The 18,889-nt window shown below is 38.7% G+C and overlaps 1 protein-coding gene across 2 annotated transcripts in view; it reads left to right on the top strand.

Moving 5' to 3' along the window:
• SMC1B (structural maintenance of chromosomes 1B) overlaps positions 1 to 18,889 on the top strand; it is a 69,608-nt gene that overhangs the window by 35,286 nt on the left and 15,433 nt on the right. For both annotated transcript variants that reach the window (XM_019018720.3, XM_055375376.1), the window contains exons 13-18: positions 6,108 to 6,245; positions 6,813 to 6,929; positions 8,338 to 8,444; positions 15,356 to 15,497; positions 16,398 to 16,543; positions 18,421 to 18,574. In XM_019018720.3, coding sequence (XP_018874265.1) covers positions 6,108 to 6,245; positions 6,813 to 6,929; positions 8,338 to 8,444; positions 15,356 to 15,497; positions 16,398 to 16,543; positions 18,421 to 18,574 — 804 coding nt within the window. The remainder of the gene's footprint in view (positions 1 to 6,107; positions 6,246 to 6,812; positions 6,930 to 8,337; positions 8,445 to 15,355; positions 15,498 to 16,397; positions 16,544 to 18,420; positions 18,575 to 18,889) is intronic.

Raw genomic sequence — 18,889 nt, 5'->3', positions numbered from 1 at the left:
GCCACAATGGAAACCTCAATAGTTTTTTAAAAGTAGAGCTTTTTATAGGTCAGCTAGATGATAATTTAATGAAATAAGAAATAGTGACCAAAATAATATTTGTCTCTATAGAAATTAAGAAGTGTACTTGTAGATAGTTTTGGGATTAAGGAAGCAATCCAGAGGCAAATTACAAAATATTTCAAAAATGATGAATAGGAATATACTTCCTACCATTATCTTTGAGACACAGTAAAAGCTACATCAAGAGGAAAATGTCTACATTACTAAAGAAGAGAGAAAATATAAGGGAACTTATTAGTCACTTTAAAAAAAAATAGAGGAATCACAGACTGGGCAACATAGTGAGACCTCTTCTCTACAAAAAATAAAAAATTAAGAAATTAGCCGGGAGTGGTGGCATGCACCTGTAGTCCCAGCTACTTGGCAGGAGGAACACTTAAGCCTGGGAGGTCAAGGCTGCAGTGAGCAGTGATCATGCCACTGCACTTTAGCCTGGGTGACAGAAGGAGACCCTGTCTCAAAAAAAAAAAAAAAAGGAAAGCAATTAGAACAACTGGCCAGGCGTGGTGGCTTTTGCCTGTAATCTCAGCACTTTGGGAAGCCAAGGCAGGAGGATCACTTGAGCCCAGGAGTTCGAGACCAGCCTGGACAACATGGTAAGACTCCATCTCTATTTAAAAATAAACAAAAATAAAAGAAATTAGAATACCCACAAAATAACAAAAGTTATACAAGGAAAATTTTTTTTTTTGAGACGGAGTCTCACTCTGTTGCCCAGGCTAGAGTACAGTGGGTGATCTTGGCTCACTGCAACCTCTGCCTCCCGGGTTCAAGCAATTCTCCTGCCTCAGCCTGCCGAGTAGCTGGGATTACAGGCACACACCACCATGCCCAGCTAATTTTTTGTATTTTTAGTAGAGACGGGGTTTCACCATGCTGGCCAGGCTGGTCTGGAACTCCTGACCTTGTGATCTGCCTGCCTTGGCCTCCCAAAGTGCTGGGATTACAGGCATGAGCCACCATGCCCAGGCTAGGAAATTTTGTTAAAGCTGACATTAATTTCGTAGAAAACAAATCAAAATAGAAAAGGGGCAAATCTAAAAGCTAGTGCTTTTGAAAGACTAGATAAACTCTGCAATCCTAATGAAGGAAAAAAAAGCTAGAAGCAAACATACGTGATCAGGAATGAAAACATTAAAATAATTTTAAAAGAATCCTACATGCAAATAACTGTATAATTTTAAAAATTGATAATCTGGAAGAAATGGATATTTTTTAGAAAATATAAATTACCAAGATTGAACAAAAAAAAGTGAAATGTTTGAAAAGATAGGCAGTGGTGTGGTTTGCTGGCCTAATCCCCATCCACAGTTTCCTTCCTTTCTAGACTCTATTACAAGATTGTGAAAAACAAAAACAACTTAATTTCACAAGTTGCCTTGTAGCTAGGGCTGGCCATGTGACAAGTTTTGGCCAGTGAGATATAAATGAAAGTTTTGGTGTTCTGCATTTCTTCCTCCTGACTGGAACGCAGTCAAGATGCAGCAGCAATATTGCACCAAGGGAAAAGCAAACATGAGGATCAAAGCCATTGTACTAAGGAGCTGAAAATTAGATCCATTATTGAGTCATGGCATCAGTCTAACTAGTTTTGTGTGAGGAAAAAAAAAAACTATATTTAATGCCACTGTGATCTACACTGAAAAAAGACTTCAGGAATATAAAATGGTGTATCATATCATGGAAAATGGTATGATGGCTTCTCAAAAAATCAAAAATAGAATTACCATATGATCCAGCAATTCTTTTTTTTGTCACCCCAGAAACCTGTGAATATGTTGGGCATATACCCAAAACAAGAAAGTAGGGTCTTAAAAAGAGATTTATACACCCATGTTCATAGCAGCATTATTCACAATAGCCAAAAGGTAGAAGCAATCCAGGTGTCAATCAACAGATGTATGGATAAACAGAATGTGGTATATACATACAATGGAATATTATTCAGCATTAAAAAGGGAGGAAATTGTGGCATATGCTACAACATAGATGAAACTTGAAGACAAATACTGTCTGATTCCACTAACATGAGGTACCTAGAGTAGTCAAATTCATAGAGACAGAAAGGAGACCAGTGGTTGCCAGTGGCTGGAGAAGGGGAGAGAATGAGTTGTTGTTTAAGTGAGACAGAGTTTCAGTTTTGGAAGATGAAGAGATCTGGAGATTGCTTGCACACAATGTGGATATATTTAAACACTACTGAACTGTACACTTAGAAATGGTAAAGCTCTCACAACTATGCTTGACTAGCCAAATAAAAATGGTAACGATGGTAAATTTTATGTTATGTATATTTTACCACAAGTAAAAACCAAAAATAACCTCTGGGACCAGATGAGCTTACAGCTCAGTTCTATGTAATATATAAAAAAGATGGAAACTTTCCAGCTTATTTTATAAAGGTAGTATAACTTTAATATAAAATATATAGTACAAAAAATAAAACTAAAAACTGACTTCCCTTATGAGTATAAATATATAATATCTAAATGTCAGTATTAGAGAATCGAACACTGTAGTAAAATAATACATCTGACTAGATAGAATTTATTTCACAAATACATGGGTGTTTAAGTGATCATCATAATCTATTAATGAATTAAAGGCAGGAGAAAAGTCGTGTCATCATATGTAGAAAAGGCATTTGATAAAATTCAGCAGCCAGACCTAGTTTAAATACTACTAAGTAAAAGACTAATTAGTGGAAATTATTTAAATAAAATAAATAGCTCTTACTTGAACAGAAATAATTGCTTAAATGGTGAAAACACTGAAATCATTTCAGTTAAAATCAAGAAATAGTTATCTGTTATCACTATTCAGTGTAGTCTTGGAAGTGTGAACCCTGAATATCTGAGACAGGTCTCAGTTAATTTAGAAAGTTTATTTTGCCAAGGTTGAGGACGCACATCCATGACACAGTCTCAGGAGGTCCTGACAGCATGTGCCCAAGGTGGTCAGAGCACAGTTTGGTTTTATACATTTTAGAGAGAAATGAGACATCGATCAACATATGTAAGATGACTATTGGTTCGCTCTGGAAAAGGCAAGACAACTGGAAGCAAAGGCAGGATAACTCGAAACAGAGAGGGGGCTTCCAGGTCATAGGTAGATAAGAGACAAATGGTTGCATTATTTTAAGTTTCTGATTAAGCCTCTCCAAAGGAGGCAGTCAGATATGCATTTATCTTGGTGAACAGAGCGGGGACTCTGAATAGAATAGGAGGCAGGTTTCCTCTAAGCAGTTCCCAGCTTGACTTTTCCCTTTAGCTTAGTGATTTTGGAGCCTCAAGATTTATTTTCCTTTCACATTTCCCCCCTTTTCTTTTTAAAAATATTTTGGAGAAAGCATTTTAGAGGAAAATGATTCTCTGGTCTCAGGTTTCATGTGATCTCTCATGGCTAGGATGGTTTATTTCTAGATGAGTAGGTTCCAAGTTACTAGGAAAGCTGATTTTCTCATGTCCTGTGAAAATAGGGGAAGGAAGGAAGAACAACAAAAAACAAAAGAACAATCCTGGAAAATTGATATAGGCCACATTACTCTGAAGTCCATACATTAGTAGGCAGGTATGAAAGTGGCTTATGTATATAAATAGGTTGCTGTTATTTTCTTCTGAAGTTTAAGTTGTGTAGCTTCAGTTCGTAGGGCTTTACGAAAAGCACAGCTTAGTTTTCAGCAACTCCAAATTAGGAAAAATGGGGAAAAAAGAAGGAAAAAAATTGAAAACATTATTTTGAAGACTTGTAACCAAGAAAAATTAGAATTTGGTCCAAACTGTAAAAATTCAAAAACATTAGGCAAGACTAGACTGTAACAACAGGTGTACTAGTTTTTGAAACATAATTTTTCTCTCTCCAGTTTTCCATTTTTACTAAAGACAAGTCATGGTAGGACTGAATTGCTGTATTATACTGGGCCTGATTATTTGTACACATGTTGCAAGAATAATTTTTTTACATCAAGCCCAATCTCTAGAAAGACCATTATAATTTCCCTTTAATTAGAGACAACTTGATCATCTAAAAGTTTTTTGTTTTTTTTTTCTATAAATCCTTTTGTGACTTACACAGACCACTCATGATATGCTTGAACTTTCTGGTTTGTCCTGAGCATCCCTTTTTCTTAAACAACCAGTCATTTTATTCTAGGACTAAATTTACTACACAAGATTCTTTCTCATATAAAATTATTTCTCTTTAAGCTTTCTTACCAAAAAAAAAAAAAAAAAACCCTCTTTGTTTTTATAACTTTCTTTACTTCTCTCTTATTTTCCGGTTCCTTTTACCTTGTTTTATACATAACCTTTAAATAAGCTTTGAATTAGACAAAAATTGTTCACCTTTTTGAAATGGACACCCTTTTTTTAGAATGTTTTCCTACAATATATTTTTATTGGAAAATACCCAAATAATGAAATATCTATTATTAAATGTAACTTTAGATTCCAAATTATGAGTTTGTCTACAAGTATTTATCCCATCACATTTGCCTAATTATTTTAATCATTTACCTAGATTATTTATGAAAACTGCAATAGTCATCATTTAAAGTTATGGAACCGGCATTGCAAAATTATAACTGAGGCAGTGAAAAACATCTGACTTAACTGACCCTACCTCGCTTCTAACCTCCAAGTTGTCCTTGTTCATTCCTGGGCCTAGGCCAAACTAACTTTGGGAGGAAGTTAGGTTATAGTTTAGCTTTGAAACAAAGACAGTAACAGCCCTTTCCCAAAACAAACCTTACTGCCTGTGGACTAGACTGCCTAAAGCCTCAAATTAGAAGTTATGGTAATCTTACTAAATTTAAGATATAGCTATTTACAGGTACCTTACAGGTTAATGAAACAACAGGAATTCCAGAAATAGAGCCCAGTATGCTTAACAATTAATGTTCAGCCAAGATGATGTTTTAGTTCAGTGAGAAAAGGATAGATTATTTAATAAATGGTATCGGCACATCTGGAGAAAGTAATTTTGTGCCCCATCTTATTGTAAACCGAAGGTATCTTGAGACAGGTCTCAATCAATTTAGAAATTTATTTTGCCAAGGTTAAGGACATGCCTGTGACACCACCTCAAGAGGTCCTGAGAACGTGTGCCCCAGGTCACCAGGCTGCAGCTTGGTTGTATATGTTTTAGGAGACTTAAGACATCAATCAATACATGTCAGATGTACCTTGGTTAAGTCCAGAAAGGCAGAAGAACTGGGAGCTGGGGGTTGGAGAAAGCACTTCCAAGTTATAGGTAGATTCAGAGTTTCTGCTTGGCAGTTGGTTGAAAGAGTTTATCTGAAGACCTGGAGTCAGCCGCGTGCGGTGGCTCACGCCTGTAATCCCAGCACTGTGGGAGGCTGAGGCGGGTGGATCACAAGATCAGGAGATCGAGATGATCCTGGCTAACACGATGAAACCCCCGTCTCTACTAATAATACAAAAAATTAGCTGGGCGTGCTGGCGGGTGCCTGTAGTCCCAGCTACTCGGGAGGCTGAGGCAGGAGAATGGTGTGAACCCGGGAGGCGGAGCTTGCAGTGAGCCAAGATTGTGCCACTGCACTCCAGTCTAGGCGACAGAGCGAGACTCTGTCTCAAAAAAAAAAAAAAAAAAAAAAAAAAAAGACCTGGAGTCAATGGGAGGGAGTGTCTGAGGGAGTTAATTTGGTTGAGTAATAAGGTGAGTGAAAGAAGAAGGGAGTGAGAGAGGCAAGCCAAAACATAAAGATGCACTAAAAACAAGGCAATTACATGATCCTATTTATGTCATTAATGTGCGTTGGATGGAATATATACACCCCTCTTCATTTTCCATTCCCAATTCTTTCCTATTAAGCAGTGTTAGTTTTTTTGAGGAAGCTGTATGGCATTTTGGTTACTCCAGATCACTAATGTACTTAATTGCCCAGTCTCTTATCAGAGGAAAGGGAGGTAAGGTGCAGGTGTGGTGGTATGTAAAAATCAGTGAATTATTACATATGAAAGCACTTTGAAAAGTGAAAGTGCTTTTCTATCATAAAATATTCTCATGTTTTTCTTTCTTTTTAGGGTTTAATGAAGACACTCCGCAAAGAAACAGATTTGAAACAAATACAGACCCTGATACAGGGAACTCAAACACGACTCAAATATTCACAAAATGAACTAGAGATGATTAAAAAGAAGCACCTTGTTGCTTTTTACCAGGTAATATAGACTTACATAAAATATGATAGGCATTTGACCCAGAACATAGAATTTCAGGAATTACATTTATATAGCTCCATGTAATTTTTAGATACTTTTTTTTTTTCCTGAGACAGAGTCTCTCACTCTGTCAACCAGGCTGGAGTGCAGTGGCTTTATTTCTTTTCGCTGCAACCTCCATCTCCCAGGTTCAAGTGATCCTCCTGCCTCAGCCTCCCGAGTAGCTGGGATTACAGGCATGTAATTTTTGTATTTTTTTTAGTAGAGATGCGGTTTCACCATGTTGGCCAGGCTGGTCTCAAACTCCTGACTTCAGGTGATATGCCCACCTTGGCTTCCCAAAGATTACAGCCACCATGCCCGGCCAATTTTTAGATACTTTATCCCATGATTGAGATTATATTATAGTCCCTTAATTATTTATGTAGTATTTAATCTTTTATCCAGGTGAATTCATCTTATCTCATAGATTCTTCTTTTATTCTAAAAGATACCTATCACATTTTTGGCTTCACTATATAAAGCTAAAACAGCCATGTTAAAAAAATTTTTCTCTTTTGTTATTAGGAACAATCTCAGCTACAAAGTGAACTACTAAATATTGAGTCTCAATGTATTATGTTGAGTGAAGGAATCAAGGAACGACAACGAAGAATTAAAGAATTTCAAGAAAAGATAGATAAGGTCATGAATGTTATATTTATTCCTAAATGGTATATGTAGTTCTAGACCAGATACTAGATTTAGGGCTTCTTAAATATATGCTAAAGCAAAGGTTGATAGGTAACAGTGCCCTATCAGAAACAACAATGTTGTAAGCTAAGTTTTATTGGTTTGCCAAATTTTCCTTGTGTTTTTTGAGAACCTCTGTTGCTCACCTCAAGAGACAATGACCTGTGCCTACTCTCCTCTGCACTCCAACCTCTCCTTGCCCACTGTGAAAATTATAGTCTCATTCTTTTCTCCCACTTCCCTAATACCATGAGGGAAAGAACTGTCATTCAGCTTATCTTTTAAGGTTATTTATTCACTCAGGAGTTTTTTTTAAAACACCTATTCTGTGTCAGGCACAGTACTTGGCTCTAGGACAATAAAAATTTGGTCACCTAGATTCTGCTTGTAAAGGGATAGAAACTTTCTGATTTAATCCATTCCACCGTGGGGTATCTCTGATCCTTACAAAGTGATTTGTTACACCACCCATTGATTAATTCCACCCATTGCTTTTAGGCCTGACGTTTACCACGATTTGGAACCACACTTACGTTACTTCCTAATTAGTTATCTCTTTTCCAGGTTAAATATCCGTAGTTTCTTTATTCATTTCACATTACCATGGATTTAAGACCAGCTCTGGTAACCATCCTCTGGATGTTATCAATGCCCCTGAACAGAGCATGGTGTCAAAATATTGTCTGTACAGCATATTGTGGGTCTGTATGTTTATAACTAACTTTCCATGACTTGGATTATCTAGTCATGCTAACTGTAGCTTACTACTGCATCAGTCATACCACATTCATATTTAATGTATATTCAACTAAAATCTGAAAGTTTTTAAAAATGTCCTGTTCTTAAAATAGTTCTTTCTTGTCCTATAATTATACATAAAATGAGAGCTTTAAAACATTGAGGTTAAATTTTACTTTGTTGAATTTCCCCATTCTAGCTTTTCCAAGTCTTTTTCATTCTTAATTCTATGCCCCATTCCACTTGTTATTATACTGGCAAAGGTGCTATTGTATTACTCATACATAAAGAATCTTTCATTTATTTATGTAGAATGTAATATTTTTGTGGGTCTAAAGTAAAAGGAATTCTTCCAGTTTTATACTAAACATTCATAAAGCCAAAGCACTTAATAAGGCCAATTATGATCTTTCTTAGTTTTTTTGAATAAGAAATTTGAAAGTAGATGGCATAATTTATGGAATTAAAGGAAAAAAAAGTACTGGCTTCTCAGAATACAGTAATGCTTGGTGGGATTAGTTTTTGGCCTAATTCAGGAAAATCTTGGAGGGAAAAACGTATTTAACATTATATGTTTCTTAAAATTGCTTATTAAATCAATTGTTTTAAAATAATTTAAAAGGTAGAAGATGATATCTTCCAACACTTCTGTGAAGAAATTGGCGTGGAAAATATTCGTGAATTTGAGAACAAACATGTTAAACGGCAACAAGAAATTGATCAAAAAAGGTATCTTTATAAAAAGATGTTGGTAAGGAGCTTACATATTTATAAAAATAGTTATTATTTCATAATTTAGAGGAATTATGCCTGAGTTTCATTTCATCAAGAAACAGCTAGGCCGGGCACGGTGGCTTACGCTTGTAATCCCAGCACTTTGGGAAGCCAAGGCAGGCGGATCACGAGGTCAGGAGATCGAGACCATCCTGGCTAACATGGTGAAACCCCGTCTCTACTAAAAATACAATAAAAATTAGCCAGGCGTGGTGGCAGGTGCCTGTAGTCCCAGCTACTCGGGAGGCTGAGGCAGGAGAATGGTGTGAACCCAGGAGGCGGAGCTTGCAGTGAGCGGAGATTGCGCCACTGCACTCCAGCCTGGACGATGGAGCGAGACTCCATCTCAAAAAAAAAAAAAAAAAGAAACAGCTAGTAAAAATTTATATTCTTACAAAGAGATCTAACTTTTTTTTTCCATAATTTTTTTAAAGAGAGAAAGCATAAATACACAAAATGAGAGAATAGGGGCATAATTACACGTATACTGGTTATTAAAAGAATAAGACAATAGGCCAGGTGCAGTGGCTCACGCCTGTAATTCCAGCACTTTGGGAGGCCGAGGCAGGCGTTCATGAGGTCAGGAGATAGAGACCATCCTGGCTACCACGGTGAAACCCCGTCTCTACTAAAAATACAAAAAATTAGCTGGGCATGGTGGCAGGCGCCTGTAGTCCCAGCTACTCGGAAGGCTGAGGCAGGAGAATGGCGTGAACCTGGGAGGTGGAGCTTGCAGTGAGCCGAGATCGTGCCACTGCACTTAGCCTGGGCGACAGAGCAAGATTCCGTCTCAAAAAAAAAAAACAACAAAAGAATGAGACAATAATTTGCTTGTCTGTAAATATTCATATATGTAGATAGTAAGTGGTAATTTTCAAGAAATAATATATTACCAAAAATTATCTCAAGATAGAAAAATCTAAGATGGCCAGTTACAATAGGAAGAGAAAGTAAAAAGGCTTCCTACCCACCCCATTGCCAAATACACCAGGTACAGATAGCTTCACAGGTGAATTATCTCAGCAGACTTTAAAGGCACATGTAACTTCAGTGTTTAATGTCTAAACAGATGTTCAATATTAAAACTGTTTCAGCCCATGTGTGGTGGCTCACACCTGTAATCCCAACACTTTGGGAGGCCGACCGAGGCAGGTGGGTCATGAGGTCAGGAGTTCAAGACCAGCCTGGCCAAGATGGTAAAACCCCATCACTACTAAAAATACAAAAATTAGCCAGGCGTGGTGGTGGGTGCCTGTAATCCCAGCTCCTTTGGAGGCTGAGGCAGAGAATTGCTTGAACCCAGGAGGCAGAAATTGCAGTGAGCCGAGATCATGCCAGTGCACTCCAGCCTGGGTGACAGAGCGAGACTCGGTCTCAGAAAAAAAAAAAAAAAAAAAACTGTTTCAGAATGTAGAAGAGGAAAAAATGCATCTTTTTATGAAAGGAACATAATACTGATTCCAAAATTCAAAAAAGTATACATACAATAAGAAACTGTAAATCAATCTCACCTATAAATAACCAAGTAAAGCAAGGTTAAATACAAATCAGCAGTACAACAACAAAATAATGTACCATTATCTAGTGGGCTTTATATCAGAACTATAAGGATGGTTCTGTATCAGGAAATCTATTGTTTAATTCACCATATTAAGAAAAAATCATATGATCAACTCTAAGGATGATGAAAAAACACTTAACAAAATTCAGCATTTATTCTTGGTTGAATATTCTTAAGATGTGAATAGTTAAGATACCTATGATATGAAAAAATACATCTCAGAAATCAGCATTGTGGTTTCATGGTTTCACTTCCTAGTAATGTCAGAAATTAGAGATACTCAGTATCACTATTATCTAATATTATTCTAGAGATACTAGTCAATAAAGTTAGACAAGAAAAATAAAGTATACAAATTTGGCAGTGACATCACCAAAATGTCAGAATAGAATCAAGCTGGCTTCACTGCTTCCCAGAGAAAACCATAAACAAATATACAGTGCTGAGATTGTCACCAGCAATATCCCAGAATTCAAAAACAAGAATGAGACAGTTCCTGAAGCCACAGAGAAGTGAAAAATCTTGCAGACAATAAGAGAATTGGACTTACATCTGTGGTGCCCTTCTCCCAATATGTCAGGCACCAAGTGTGCAGAAAAATTTCCCCTGACTCGTGGTTACTACCCTGGAAAGAGTGAGATCAAGGTGGACAACCAGCTTCCTCACCATCTTGGGTTCCCTGGCAAGGGGCCTGTCCCTGCCTCAGCCCATAGGAAGTATCACTGAAGGGAGAAAAGTTCCTGAGGACCGACAGACAAAGCAGTGAAGCAGGACTAGCATCCCCAGTCCAGGAAACTCTGCTGTGTAACTTGGTCAAAGGAGACGCCAAATTAGAGTGGCTGTTCAGCAGCACCACACAGCAACACCACACAGAGGTAGGTTCCATAGGTCCCCTGGGCACCAGCCTGTAGCCAGCCTTCTCAAACTGTCAGGGTATCCCCTTTCGGACCTCCCCCATGCAAGATAGGCAACGCTCCAAAGTTTGCTGGAGCTGAAGCAAACCTGAGCTTAAGGCATCACCTGGTGCCAAAAAGCAGGCAGTGAGCCTATCAGCGGGGAAAAAAGAAAAGGTACCCAACAGGTATATTGCAAATTTCTAAGCAAACATACCAAATAAAAAAACAAAAACAAGCCAGACAGAGATAATCCTTTAATGTGAAGAGATAGATGTACATCCACAAGAAACAATAGCAAACGGGGAACCATGACCTCCCAAAACAGACAAAGCAAGGAGCCAGTAACTGAGCCTAGTGAGACTAGTAGGCAAGCTCTCTGATCAAGAACTTAAAATAGAAGTTTTAAGGAAACTTGGTGATCTCCAAAATAACAGAAAAGCAACTCAGAAATTTATCAGAGAAGCTTAACAAAGAGATTGAAATGCTGGAACTGATAAATAACATTTGCTGAACTGGAAAATTCCTTAGAGGCTGTCAACAGCAGAATGGATCAAGCAGAGGAAAGAATCAGTAAGCTGAAGATAGGCTACAGGAAAAGACAGAAGAGAAAAAAAGAATGAAAGGAATGAAGAATGCCTACAAGATATAGAAAATTATCTCAAGAGCAAATCTAAGAATTATCTGTGGCTGAGTGCAGTGGCTTATGCATGTAATCCCAGCACTTAGTTTTTTGGAGTTTTGCCACGTTGGCCAGGCTAGTCTCAAACTCCTGACCTCAGGTGATCCATGCACCTCGGCCTCCCAAAGTGCTGGGATTACAGGTGTGAGCCACCACACCCAGCCAGATTTTACTTAATGTATTTTCAAGCCTTGTTATTAGGTGCATACATATTTGGGATCACTGTCTTTTTGATGAATTAATTCATCATCATAAAATGCCCCCTCTTTAACCTTGTCATATTTCTTCTTCTGAGGTAAACTTTGAACTTGTCTAGTTATATGACTTTAAGTAACATTTATATACTGACATTCCCAAAATTTGTACCTTTAGCCTGGACCTCTTATTTAGACTTGCTTTCTAAATAATTCTGCCTATTACAATGTTTATTGAGGTTCTCACAAAAATCCAGCTGGAGGCTGGACACGGTAGCTGACACCTGTAATCCTAACAATCTGGGAGCTCGAGGCAGGTGGATCACCTGAGCTCAGGAGTTTGAGACCAGCCTGGGCAACATGGCGAAACATCATCTCTACTAAAAATACAAAAATTAGCTGGGCGTGGTGGCACATGCCTGTAGTCCCAGCTACTCAGGAGGTTGGGGCAAGAGAATTGCTTGAACCTGGGAGGCAGAAGTTGCAGTGAGCCAAGATCGTTCCACCAGATTCCAGCCTAGGTGACAGAGGGAGACTCTGTCTCAAAAACAAACAAACAAACAAACCCAAAAAACAACCAAAATGGAATTCTAATTGAGATTGCATTGGATTGATAGATTTGTGGAGAATTGATACCTTCAAAATATTGTCATCCCATCTAAAAACATAGAATGTCTCTCCATTTATTCTAATCATCTATATCCTTTATTAGAATTTTGGAGTTTTTTCCCATAGAGACCTATGTTTTCTTATTAATTTCTAGATAATTATAGGGTTTATTTTTTTCTTGTGAATAGTATGTTTTTATGATGCTTTTGCTAGTTGGTTTCTACTAGTGTAGAAAAATAATCTCAAATTTTATTTTATCTTTATTAATTCAGGGTCTCACTCTGTCACCCAGGCTGGAGTGCAGTGGCAGAATCTTGGCTCACTGCTACCTCTGCCTCCTGGGCTCAAGTGATCTTCCTACCTCAGCCTCCCAAGTAGCTGGGACCACAGGTGTGTGCCAACATGCCCAGCTAATTTTTGTATTTTTTGTAGAGATGGGGTTTTGCCATGTTGCCCAGGCTGGTCTTCAATTCCTGGGATCAAGCGATCTGCCAACCTCAGCCTTCCAAAGTGCCCGGGATTACAGGTGTGAGCCACCATGCTCGGCCTAATCTCAAATTTTAGATTGATCTAACATCTAGTAACTTTGCTAAATCCTCTGTTACTTCTAGTGGCTTATTCACTGTGTATTCTAGGTACTGAGTTTGTGATGTCTGTGATATCCAGTTAGAGGTATAGAATGGGTAGCTGAATACACAAGTTAGGAGTTCAAAGGCGAGGCCCAGGCTAGAGGTATAAATTTTGGGAATGTCCGTATATAAATGGCACTTGAAGTCATGTAACTACACAAGAGCAACAACGGAATGAATGTGGATAGAAAGGAGAAGAGATCCGGCCGGGTGCGGTGGCTCATGCCTGTAATCCCAGCACTTTGGGAGGCTGAGGTGGGCGGATCACGAGGTCAGGCGATCGAGACCATCCTGGCTAACCCGGTGAAACCATGTCTCTACTAAAAATACAAAAAATTAGCCAGGCGTGGTGGCAGGTGCCTGTAGTCCTAGCTACTTGGGAGGCTGAGGCAGCAGAATGGCATGAACCCGGGAAGCGGAGCTTGCAGTGAGCCGAGATTGTGCCACTGCACTCCAGCCTGGGCAACAGAGCGAGACTCCATCTCAAAAAAAAAAAAAAAAAAGGAAAAGAGATCCTACAAGATGTTAGCAAGTTGAAGAGATGAGAAAGAACCATTAAAAGAGCAGCAGTTGGGGGAAAGGAAAGCCAGGATAATGTGACACCCCAAAGCCAAGTGAAGAAGCGTTCCACTTCTACATCATCTGTATGTCTGCCTCCTGCAGCACAAATAAATTTCTTAACCTCTCCTACAGGCAGTGTGGTCACGGATTAAGAGCAGGGATTCTGTTGTCCCCCTGTCTGAGTGTGTCATCCCTGGCTCTACCACTAAGTGGGTAGCCTTGGGCAAGTTGCTTAACTCTCTGTTCCTTGGTCTTCTCATCTGTTAAATAAAGATGATAATATTACTGACCTAGTAGAGTTTTACAACTTGTAAGTTAATTCATGTAAAAACTTTTATAACAGTGTCAGGTATATAGTAACCTCTCATTAAATAGTTATTAATGTTTTAATTGTTATAGTTTTTATATTAGCAGCATCTAGCACAATAGCTGTTAGTACTTAAAAATGTTTCTTGAACAAATGATTCTGTTAGCAGGGTGTGGTGGGGGGGCAGGGTGAGCATGGAAAGGATGAGCTACAGTTGACAATGGAATTCTTTATGAGGAGTTTATGAAGCTGGCAAAGTAGGAATGAACGTTCCCAAGTTTGGTGTTTATATAAGAATAGTTATTTGGGCCAGGCGCGGTGGCTCACGCCTGTAATTCCAGCACTTTGGGAGGCAGAGGCAGGTGGATCACTTGAGGTCAGGAGTTTGAGACCAGCCTGGCCAACATGGCGAAACCCTGTCTCTATTAAAAATACAAAAATTAGCCGGGCATGGTAGCACACACCTGTAATCCCAGCTACTAGGAAGGCTGAGGCAGGAGAATTGTTTGAACCCAGGGGGCGGAGGTTGCAGTGAGCTGAGATCGCATCACTGCATTCCAGCCTGAGGAACAGAGTGAGACTCCATCTCAAAAAAAAAAGTTATTTGAAAAGACTAAATAATAAGAATAAACACATAAAGAAAAAGAGGAGAGGAAATCTGTAGATTATAAAAGATTTAAGAAACATCATCTATATGCAATGTGTGGATACTGATTCAAACAACCAATTTTTCTTTTTTTAAAAAAGAATTTTTTTTGTATCTGCTTTTGTTTTTTTGAGATGAAGTCTCACTTTGTCACCCAGGCTGGAGTGCAGTGGTGTGATCTCAACTCACTGCAACCTCCCAGGTTCAAGCAGTTCTCACCACCTTAGCTTACTGAGTAGCTGGGACTGTAGGTACATGCCACCAAGCCTGGATAATTGTTGTATTTTTAGTACAGGTGGGGTTTCACCATGTTGGCCAGGCTGGTCTCGAACTCCTGACCTCAAGTGATGTGCCACCTTGGCCTCCCAAAGTGCCGGGATTACAGGCATGAGCCACTGCGCCCAGAATAAAAGAAAATTTTTAAAAAGGAAATTTGGCAATGACAGCAATTTGATATTAATGAATTATATTTTAGCCATAATACTTTATGGTTATGAGTTAAGTCATTTCACTTCTAGAGATACATACAAAAATACTTACAGGTGAAATTACATCATGTCTAGAACTTGCTTCAAATAAGCCAGTGGTGAGAGGGTCAATTAGTGGAGTTATCAATGAAACAAGAATGACCATGAATTGATAATTATTAAGTTGGGTGACAGCTACTTGGTGGTTCATTATAGTATTCCTTTTACTTTTATATTTGTTTGAAATTTCCCATAAGAAAAAAGAAGGAATCAAAGTTTTCTGTTTACACTTGTAATGCTTGACTTTATTATACTAGATTAGAATTTGAAAAACAAAAAACTCGGCTTAATGTTCAACTTGAGTATAGTCGCAGTCACCTTAAGAAGAAACTGAATAAGATCAACACATTAAAAGAAACTATCCAGAAAGGTAGTGAAGATATTGATCACCTAAAGAAGGTAATTAATAATGGGTAGCTGAAGTGCCTCTTCATTGAAATTATGACTTCCTTCATGTGGTAAACCTTTTGTGCGCTCCTGAAGGGTCCTGTTAGTGAAGGGGTTGGGGACAGATTTAGGAAATACTTAAAGTAAAATCAGCAGAGCTTTATGAATTACTGGATGTCAACATGGGAGGAAGGGCAAGGGGATGTCACAGATGACTCCTTAGTTCTAACTGGGGTGATTGGTGAATGGGAGCAGCAGGTTAAGGAGAGAAAATTCTGGACCTGTGGAGCTTGAGTTGCCTATGTAATGTCTAGATGGCAATTTCCAGCAGGCTGTTAAAGAGTAGATAATGGGAAAAGTCTAGGCTGAAGATACAGATTTGGGAGTTGCTGGTTTATGGGAGTAAACTGAAACCACATGAGAATGGTTGAGACTCCCTAGCAGGGAGGTAGGCAGTGAAGAGCAGTGGAGCAGCGATGGGGTCTGGAAGGTGGTCACTTAGCTTATGAGGAGAGTCAAAAGAGGTGGTATCACAGAAGCCCCAGAGTTTCAGGAAGGAGGAAATGATCAAGGCTGTCAACAACGTAAAAGTCTGGAAAATGTTTAATTGACAGAGATCATGATAGCAGACACACTCTCATTGGAGAATGGGAACAGAAGTCAGTGAGCTGAGGAATGAATCCAAAATAAGGACAAAAAAAAAAAAACAAAATGAAGGATAAAGGCAGGTAATGATCACCAGTTTCTAAAAAGTATAGAACGTGAGTCACAGTCCACGATGGAAGGTCAAGTAGCACATAGGGTGAGAAGGTTCATCTCGGGATAACTGGTTTGGTGTTATTGATAAGAACATAGAAGTACCTTATTAATATAAAAGATAGTAAATCTACAATGCAGATCCTCTCTGTTCAGGCTGAAGAAAACTGTCTGCAGACAGTGAATGAACTCATGGCAAAGCAGCAGCAACTTAAGGACATACGTGTCACTCAGAACTCCAGTGCCGAGAAAGTTCAAACTCAAATTGAAGAGGAACGGAAGAAGTTTCTGGCTGTTGATAGGTAATTAAGACTTCATCAGTTTGAAAGACCTAGTCAGAGTTTTGAACATGGACACCAACTATGTGAAATGTACGAAATGAGTTGCATTTGAATATGTGCCCTTTGTTGCTCTTGTTCTCACATCACACCCTTCAAACATTCTAATTTTTTTCAAACATTCTCAACCAGGAGAAGTGGTTAGTTGTTTAGAGCAAATAGTGTTTTGTTTTTTCTTCAGACGGAGTCTCCCTTTGTTGCCCAGGCTGGATAGTGGCATGATCTCAGCTTACTGCAACCTTTGCTTCCTGGGTTCAAATGATTCTCCTGCCTTAGTCTCCCCCAAGTGGCTGGGACTACAGGAGCACACCACCATGCCCAGCTAGTGTGTGTGTGTGTGTGTGTATGTTTCTCTTTTAGTAGAGACAGGGTTTTACCATATTGGCCAGGTTGGTCTCGAACTCCTGACCTTAAGTGATCTGCTCGCCTCAGCCTCCCAAAGTGCTGGGATTATAGGCGTGAGCCACTGCTCCTGGCCTAGAGCAAATAGTTCTTTTTGTTGGATGAAAACATGAACCTGTATAGAGTCCCTTACCCTAATTCTACCTTGACATTGGTGTGTTCCTGTTGTACAGAGATTCCCTCTAGTCTGTGCAAGATAGCACAGAGGGTAAGGAGATAGAATTTGGAGCCACAATTTCTGGTTTCATATCCCAGCTCTGCTGTTGACATATGATACCTTAATTTCCTCATCAGTAATAGTGCCTACCTCACAGAATCGTTGTAAGTATTACATATGTTAATATTCATACGCACTTAGAGTGCCATTGCACTCCAGCCTGGGCAACAAGAGTGAAACTCTGTCTCAAAAAAAAAAAAAAAAGTACCTGGCACAAGATTAGCTTGTGTGTCTGCCATGATGATGGCAATGACAATTTGAATTGACTGGCCTGTACCAAAATGACACCTGCTTTCCTGTCATGCATCATGATTTACATAACCATGAGTGATTAGACAAAGTTAATTCTCTGTTTTTGCTCAGCCTTTTGGCATTTCACAGTTTTTCTCACTGTTCGAAGACCTTCAGTGTTTCAAGATACAGCCAGAAAGTTCTTTGTCTAAGATTTTGGAGTGGAATTAAAGTCCGTTTACTCTTGCTTTTTTAAAACTCTTGTTTTTTGTGTAAATAGAACACATTCTTCCATTTTTTTTTTTTAAGAGATGAGGTCTCATTATGCTGGTCTCAAACTTCTGGGCTTAAATGATCCTGTTCCCTTGGCCTTCCAAAGTGCTGGATTACAGGCGTGAGCCACCACACTCAGCCCAAACAGAATACTTTCTTTTTCCCTTCATATTCTTGAAAAACACATAGTTCTTACTTTCTTCTTTCTTTCTTTCTTTTTTTTTCCACTTTCTTTTGGTCCTTTTTCCAGGTTCCTTTAAAAATCTCACATCATTTCGATTAGTAAAACCCTAGCCCTCATTTTCAGATAGAAGGCGTTACTACATTAGTGGTGGTGGTAGCAAGGAAAACAGATTATTAAGTGTATGTGACTTACTGGCAAGGGATTTCTTTTGCTAAGAGACTGTTTATCTTGGTTTGGGGTCTAAAATGTAGAGCTTATATTTGAGTGAGGAAAGCACTGTTTTTGGTAACCTTGATTAAATCAGTAACATTTATTAGTGGAAAATGCTCCCTTAGATTAACTGAGTATATTCGTGACCTTTCTCAGGAGTGTTAACAATTAAATTATAAGCATCAATGAGAGGATTCTAGAACTTACAGCACTCACAGGAATAAATAATTCTTTTTTCATAAAAGTTTATAGCATACATTTTTCTTCCTTGGTGCAGTGTTACATAATGAGTAAAATTACTTTTTCATATCTGTGTAATTACAGGGAAGTGGGGAAATTGCAAAAAGAAGTTGTAAGTATTCAAACTTCTCTGGAACAGAAACGATTAGAGAAGCATAACTTGCTGCTTGATTGCAAAGTGCAAGACATTGAGATAATCCTTTTGTCGGGGTCACTGGATGACATCATTGAAGTGGAGGTATTCTAGCAAATGACTGTAAAATATGTGCCGTTGTGTGGAACTTAATGCATTGCCCTTTGCTTATTCTTTCTCTTGTTCTGTAGCCCCTTTAGGGGTGGTGAAGACATCTCATAGGAGGGAAAAAGGGCAAAATGACTGTCATTTCAGAGGACTAGGGCCACGGGATGAACCCATGTTTCTTACCTACATATTAGATACCCAAGAGAAATCAGAGAATTAAAGTTGTTGGAGTTAAGAATGTTTTTGCACAATGAGCCACAGGCAGTATGCAGCAGTTCCCTGCACTCTCATAACATTTTACATCATGTGCGG

Source organism: Gorilla gorilla, chromosome 23 (genome assembly GCF_029281585.2).
Source record: "Gorilla gorilla gorilla isolate KB3781 chromosome 23, NHGRI_mGorGor1-v2.1_pri, whole genome shotgun sequence".
NCBI classification, from domain to species: Eukaryota; Metazoa; Chordata; class Mammalia; order Primates; family Hominidae; genus Gorilla; species Gorilla gorilla.
The sequence above is the reverse complement of the archived record's forward strand: the minus strand, read 5'-3'. Positions and strand labels throughout refer to the sequence as shown.